This window comes from Montipora capricornis, chromosome 10 (assembly GCF_036669925.1).
Source record: "Montipora capricornis isolate CH-2021 chromosome 10, ASM3666992v2, whole genome shotgun sequence".
NCBI lineage: Eukaryota > Metazoa > Cnidaria > Anthozoa > Scleractinia > Acroporidae > Montipora > Montipora capricornis.
Genome location: NC_090892.1, coordinates 50,230,332 through 50,237,831, shown reverse-complemented (window position 1 = coordinate 50,237,831; position 7,500 = coordinate 50,230,332). Strand labels below are relative to the sequence as shown.

General features: G+C 38.7%; 2 protein-coding genes across 2 annotated transcripts in view; one reads left to right on the top strand and one right to left on the bottom strand.

The window, feature by feature from the left end:
- LOC138019096 (transmembrane prolyl 4-hydroxylase-like) overlaps window positions 1-4,196 on the bottom strand; it is a 12,223-nt gene extending 8,027 nt beyond the window's left edge. Inside the window, exons 1-5 of the mRNA XM_068865768.1 lie at window positions 3,908-4,196; window positions 2,820-2,901; window positions 1,958-2,083; window positions 695-768; window positions 382-443 (exon numbers count right to left, since the gene is read on the bottom strand). Of these exons, the coding sequence (XP_068721869.1) occupies window positions 382-443; window positions 695-768; window positions 1,958-2,083; window positions 2,820-2,901; window positions 3,908-4,090 (527 nt within the window). The 5' untranslated portion in view covers window positions 4,091-4,196. The remainder of the gene's footprint in view (window positions 1-381; window positions 444-694; window positions 769-1,957; window positions 2,084-2,819; window positions 2,902-3,907) is intronic.
- Window positions 4,197-5,353: 1,157 nt separating this feature from the next.
- Window positions 5,354-7,500, top strand: part of LOC138019701 (transmembrane prolyl 4-hydroxylase-like) — a 9,426-nt gene continuing 7,279 nt past the window's right edge. Inside the window, exons 1-3 of the mRNA XM_068866565.1 lie at window positions 5,354-5,644; window positions 6,704-6,785; window positions 7,258-7,386. Coding sequence (XP_068722666.1) covers window positions 5,465-5,644; window positions 6,704-6,785; window positions 7,258-7,386 — 391 coding nt within the window. The 5' untranslated portion in view covers window positions 5,354-5,464. The remainder of the gene's footprint in view (window positions 5,645-6,703; window positions 6,786-7,257; window positions 7,387-7,500) is intronic.

The window sequence follows — 7,500 nt, the reverse complement described above, 5'->3', positions numbered from 1 at the left end:
TTTGACATCCTACCATTACGAAATTGCTACCGTCCGACCATGCAGTATGAGAACTAAAATCGAACAATGTTGTCAGTTCAGCCTAGTTTAATGACCAACGTCGTCGCTACTATGACTTTCCAATAGTTTAGAGCCATACAGTCCAATCAACTAAAAGGTTGACTCCATTCAAGGGCCGGACACTCGGATTTTTGCCGATTTTTCCAGGATTATCATCGAGATCTTACGACTTCTTCATTCATTTACCGGGGTTTTCACTCACCAAGTCCTTGCTGACAAAGAATATTAGCGGAACACAAAGTTTAATAAATCCTTAATTTATATGAAACTCGCCAAAATCATTCGCTTCCTGATCAGAATAAAGCAACTAGATTTACTTACATGTCATCCACTTCCCCTAAAGTCAAATAGAGGAATTTGTATCTCTGGGAGAAATGTATAACCTAAAAAGAACCAATCAACGAGTCCATCAGTCTGCCAGATGACAAGCATTCAGTCAGACCTTAGTAAGTCAATCAGTTGTAATGGTCAGTCAGTCAACAAGAATCAGTCAGTCAATCGTTCAAGTTTATTTTTTAATATATATATTACACTTTGTTGAATTCGACTAGGAAAAACACTTATTTACTCGAGAGATTAGAAACCCTAATATCTGGTTCTGGGAAAGAGGAACAGAACACAAAACTTCTCAGACCTCGTCTTTTGTTATGGTTGTGTCCATATTTTTGTCCCAGCTAGTAAATACTCCAGCGGCCCCACTTGCATGACCTGATCATAAAGACGACAAAATATTGTCAATTTGACACCTTAGAAATGGTATGTACCGTCTTAAACTGAAAACAAATTAAAGACCGTTCACACGACAGAAAAATTGGGTTCGGACCCCTCAAAAAAGGGGTAAGGACCTCACGTTTTTGCCCGTATAAACTATGCGTATCATATCGAGATGGGCACGGACCCGTGTATTTTTGGGATCTGCTAAACCCGAAAAAAAACTCGGATCCTTACCAGTATCTTCACCGTTACGTTACGTCAGCTTGCGTAATTAATTTCGCTGATCGCATGCGCAGTACAAAACCGCGTGGCTCTGGTTCAATTATGAATGCTGTTGATTTCAACATGGCGGCTGCAGGGAGTTCGCAGTCGGAAAGGATTCTTCCTCCTCATGGACGATTGAGAAAGTAGAGACGGTACGTATATCTTCTCAAAGGAAACTATACCGCTTAGCTTGGAAAAAGAAAAAAGTCCTAGGGACAAAAACGCCCGTGCTCAACGACGTTAAAAGTGAAATTTACTGGAAATCGAGGTAAATAAACTCACAGTAAAATCAAAATGAATTCCACTACTAAAAGTATTGAATAAAAAAATTAGGTAACAGTTGATTGATTTTTTCTTTCTTTCTAGGGATATGTACACAGTATAGTGTCATATTATAAATACGTCCGGACCCCAAAGGGTGTAGTGTAAACGCAAGCTTCCATGCTTGGTCCTTAGCCCACTCTTTGTCCGATCCTGGGTAAAGCATGCGCACTATCCGTGTAAATAGCCAAAATTATGCGGTCCTTACCACTTTTTTGTCGGGTCCGCGCTCAATTTCTCTGTCGTGTAATCGGCTTTTTGGATCTGGCTGTGGTGGAAGTACACCTGTCTTTGTCCAAGGGGATTTCAGATTCTGGTTTTAGCCGAGAAAAAGTCTAATAGTCTGAAATATCTGAGAAAGAGGTGCTGCCTTTCTAACGTCATGTTCAAATAATGGTAAAACGTTTTGAGGTCTTTATACTGTATACTATGTCTCAAAATGCTTGAATGTTTTCAAGGCATATATAAAGATCATTTTCTTTAAAAACCGACTGCTTCAATTTCGTTTTCTATCAGTGACATTCTAACGATCACGCTTGATTATAACGTACCATCAGCTAGAAAAAGAATGTAACGAAGGATATGTTTTCATGAATACCTTTGACTTCTCTCTTGTGCTCTTCTTGAAACTCATCAGTGTGCATTATACTGCTGTGAAGACCAAACATTTCAGCTAAGTCAATAATATGCTGACATTCTTCTTCGCTCAGAAAATCTGGAAGCTCTGCAAAAAAAAGGAAAGAATCACCAACACTCGGTTCCTTACGATCGCAAGTCTCTTGGATGCGGCGATCGGAATTAGGAATAATACACAAAACTATCAACTTTAGATCGTATATTACTGAGAGTCCGAAGTATTTTTCCGGAGGCATACGCAACTGTGTACAGGCAAATGTTTGTAGATGCTGTCTTTCGAGATAATAATTAGTACCACAAGCGAGAGGTAAAATGCTGACAAGACAAGGGAGACAGAAAAATCCGACAGCTGTAACCACCAATGAAATGCCGCGGCTGATTGCACTAAAGAGAAGACTTTCTTTGTTTTATGGACAACTAATTTGAGGTAGGTTTATCGTTGACAGTGCTTTGTCTTTGTTTTATGTTAGTTGTGAAATATTATCATCAAAATTAATTCCAGAGATGAGAGAGTTAAGGTCTCCACAATGAATGTAAATCAGGCTGAATAAAAGTGGTCCTGTCAATAAACCCTCCCGGAGCTGAAGAGAGCCATGGGGTTTGAGTATCCTGGCCCATTTTAGATATCGAGCCTTATCATTCCGCCTGTTATAGTCCGATCTACGACCAGCACGCCTTGGGGTTCCAACTGTCTAAATCAGAAACCAAGACTGACTGAGTGTGCTGTCTACCACCGTGGAAACGCAGCCAAGAGCCAAAGGAAAAAAGACGTAGTCATTATTTAACCAAATATGATAGCGTCGTGAATAGATCGGACTCCTTACCAAATATCGCCGGCTTAGACGCCAGTGTTATCATCTTGAACTTTTTGCCAAGTTCTAACTCTAACTCTCTAACGTGCCCTCTCTGTAAAACAGAAAAGAATCAAATGCCACACCGGTGGTGAACTTGTTGACGTTTCTTATGCCAAGGACATTTTGAAGGGGCTATGGAGATTTTTCTCACCGCCGGTAATTATCATTTTACGCAAAACAAAGAGCACCCTTGTGTCTTTATCTTGCTACCACAGCACTAGGTATCATTCGGGGTATTATCGCTCACAAATCGCAATGATGATGTTGACAGATCAGTTCTATACAAGTTTTGTTTTTATTTCACGTTTTATACACCCATCCCGAAGTCCGCAGCCTGTCTTTGCGATAACCATCTGCTAACAGCAAACTGATTGATAGCCTGAAATCGCAGACGTATTTCCGTTTGACCGCCGCAAATAGGTCTGCGATTGCAGGCTAATTGATTGAGTTATTGAGCGTGGGTTTTATTTCATTTTATTTATTTCTCCAATTAGAAAAAATGCAAAATAGTTGTGAGACACTAAGCTTAAGGTTGATCGATTGGTTGATCAATTGGTTGATCGATTGATTGATTGATTGATTGATTGACTGACTGGTTGATTGAGTGAGTGATTGAGTGCTTAGTGAGTGAGTCAGTCAGTCAGTCAGTGCAGATAGTAATTTACTTTAAAGTACAAATGAAGCAACAATGTTTTGAATAAGTGTTTCTCAAAATTTGAGACGTTCACGCTTAAAAGTTTGCTTCATTTGATTTTCAAGGAATACTTAATTAAATCAAGGATGAAATCAGAGTGAAAGAACAAAAGTCGTAGAACGCTTGTCCCCCAGAAAAATTACTGCCCCGAAAATCGTTTAATGACTATCTCTACTAGCTTATCCGTATGTCGCTGCTCTTGGAAAGAGTCCAAATAAACATTAGACTATACACATTGGTCCGTATCACAAACATGGTTCTGTTACAGTGAGAAACACGGAGCGCGCAAGTTAGTTATTCTTTAATTAATGTGGAGAGTATATCTGTGAGATAATTTCCAAAATGAGGAAATCGATTAGTATACCTTAATTGGTTCCCATCTAAAGAGACGCTGCTGGTCGTCTTCCATCACACAAGGTCCTTGATCTGCCTTTCTTGCACAAACACCATTATCACACGACATATTGACTTTTCCTCCTTCATATTTACAGCTGATAGCTACGAGAAATGTTAATAACACTGACACAGAGCCCAATCGAAAAACCATATTAAAAACAACCTGAACAGCGTCTGAGCGTTAAACTCCCCAAAAATGGAGATTTTCCAGAAGTTTTATCATCCACTCGCTATATTGTCTTAGTGATCGCCGCTTCGAGATTTTAATTATTAATTACCGAACTTTATCCCCGTCAGGATGAAGATCAAAATAACAATTCTCCTCAATGGCTATCTGTTGTCTCTTTACATGGTTTTTCTGAGAATTAGGTGGCAAAGCTTTTTCGATGATGGATATGTTCTCACTACGTGTTTTGTGATAACCTATTAATATTTCAAGGAGAAATTTCATTTTGATCATGATAGCATTTTTGGAGAAACAGTGGCACTGCACTTGCTTGTTTCGTTCTATTTAATTCGCTTCATGTATTCACTGAGCCTAAAGAACTTGCCAAGAAACACTTTCTGAAACCCGTTTCTCGTGTAAAACAAACCTGCTGGTGTGTTGTTTCACACACACAATCTTTGGTTCAGAAAACATGTGATGCTGTTAAAAGCGAACACTAAATCATGAGGCAAAGGTTGCGCGGATCACTGGATTTTATGTTGGATTTTGGTCGCGTTTTTCCAGCTGGAAACGAGTCGAAGAATGGTGCAGAAGCTGACGTCCGATCTCACCCTAGAGAAAGAATTGTAAACCGCCATGAGACCTTATGATATGTGCGGTATATAAATCCTAACTGAACCATAACCATAACCATTGGCCATTCCCGAAATTTAGTTTTGCCTCTAAGTGATGCTTCTGATGCGAATTACTTTTGATTGATATAACAATGGAATATGTGCATCTAACTTGAAATCCTACAATTTTTTTTTTTTTTTTGCTCAAAAGGAAAGATTTTTGCCGTCAGCACCGAGAATTCGGATCTCTGGCTTGTCCCGACCACGAGGTCGTCAAGTCACAAACTTCCAGCTCTTCTGCGCAGTCGCAGAGATGTTGATACAATGACCACGACTGCGTATATTTCAGAACTAGTCTAGGCTCGCAAGAACAAATTAAGGATAGAATCTTCTCTCATCGAGAGATTGTTGTCGCAATGTAAATCATCTCGTACAATTCAGGTTTTCTCGTTGTACTGACTAGATTAGAACCTTTTTTCACAGCCGACACGAGGCAGTCTCCATTAAACTAGCTCTGCTAAATTGGCTGCCCCTGGATAAATGTTGAATTAAATAAAATAAATAAAAGTCGCGGTGCATTTCACCACTACGGGTTCCGACGACAGGTACCACCGTGAATAAATTAAAAAATTCTTGCTAGGGCCATGTCAGATTAACTATTTATTTGCCCCTAAAAAGGCTTTCAATGACAGTGAAAAAATGACAATTTTTACCAAAGGGGTTCTTTAAGAGATTTTTCGAAAAAATGAATCCTATCCTGGGATCGATTCTCTTTATTGTAACACTCATTCTTGGATCACAGTGTCATTCAAATGTTGATCAAACTTTGACGGAGCAGTGTGAGGATGACACATGCTTAACGATGGATGGACCCTGCTTTATTCCACGAGAAATAGGAGTTCTAAAGCGTCTTGACGGAGTTAAAGTAGGTCTCACTAAATTCTGATTTTTATATTGATTAACGGTGATATACGCTTTCTCTTTGGATTTAATGAGCCAAGCCAATTGTTTATTGTAAATTATGAAATTGATGTTTTGATTGAATTTTGAATTCGGTGTAGGGTCATTGTTTATTTCAAGACTTTTGTTTTCTGTAAAGTCAAAAAAGAAACAATGAATTTTATATGCATAAGGGCCCCGGCGACCTTACTGGCAGACTATACGAAAAAAAATCACCTATGAATTATGAGATGCAATGGCACGAGACTCTGCTCACATCTGGCAGTCTCTCTTTGAAAGCGAGTTCAACAGCAATTTTATTTTGTGATTCGAGTTTTACTTTATGTGTGAATATATCTTATACAGGAAAGTCATCCAATAGTTGGAGTTACTTTAAAAAGAGACTTAAATGAAATAAGCAATGGCCCCCTGGGCAAATAGACTGATCCATAAAACTGGTACCAGTTAACAACAAAGTGCTTTTCAATGAACTAGAAGTTGCCATCAGGAAAAAACTAAATGAGAATCATGTCTCCGTGAATCCTGAAATAAAGATAATGTTAAAAAATGTGCGAGCTTTTTCCAAAGGGCACACATTATTGATGAATAATATATAAATACTGATAAAATACAACTAGGATTTCCTTTTTACTAACTAAAGATATCATAAGTTCACCGCGCACAGTGAAGTTATTTTTGTCTTTCACATGTGTCGCCATGGTAACTAGCACGACTAGCCAATAAAAATCGGGCTTCCTCTTCATTGTAAGTCACTAGTTTTGTGTTGTAGTACAGCTGTATAATTATTCTCTAAAACATTAACATTTTTATTACTCAATTTTACATTATCATGGTTTGTTTTTCGTAACTTTTATATCTTGTCTCATGTTACAAAACATGCGTTTTTTTAGCGGTTGGTGAACAGGTTTTCGGCATTTCGGTAACGTTTCACCTGTGGTGTGTGTGGTGGCAGCATGGAAGGGCTATAGTGGAAGACCGTGGAAATACATATTCCTCGTAAAAGTGGCAATTTTTTTTTCAATAGGTTGGGCATAGACAGGTGGTCGACCTTGGAGACCATGGCAAATTTAACCTTATTACGAGAGCTATGAGACCACTTCTGTTCGGTGAGTAACGCAGGATCGAAATTGCGTTAATTTTTACACTCGTTTGATATCTTCCGTTCTTAGAACACAAAGTTTTAGCACTATTTGAGTTAATCAACGTACTTGCTTGCGAGTCATTTACCGCTCTCACCGTCGGCTGCTTGTATGGCTCCAGGGTTAATGTCCAGCATCCATTTGCATCTACCGTTATCAGTTGCATTGGTCAAAAGAATTGCTCACTTTCCACACTCAATGGCGAACATTCCTTATTATCCAGGTTGACACCATGATCATATTTAGCTAGGATTTCGTTCATATATAGTCTTTTTTTACCTTGAAAGGTTTTTTTTTCGCGCTTGTACTCCCGATTTGAAGATATAGCTGACTTGTCAGAGCTGAAATATACCGCCAGACGTTGATGAATAAGGACTATTCATTTTAGATTTGCATTTTATTTACATGCGTATGTTTGTTTTTCATGAACCGCGCCCAGAAATCCCTGACTTTCTATCTGAGGATGAATGTGACCATATCATATCGTTGGCCAGTGAAAATGAATTGTTTAAAAGCGAGGCCAAAGGAGGACTTACAGAAATCGATAACTGGAAGTTTGACCCAAAACGTAAGTAATAGAGCAACGACAATTTTTGCAAGAAGTTGGTTGTTTTTCCGTCTGCTGGTATTGAACATGCACTTATCTAGATAGAAAAGTAAATCAAAGTTCGGGCAGGTACAA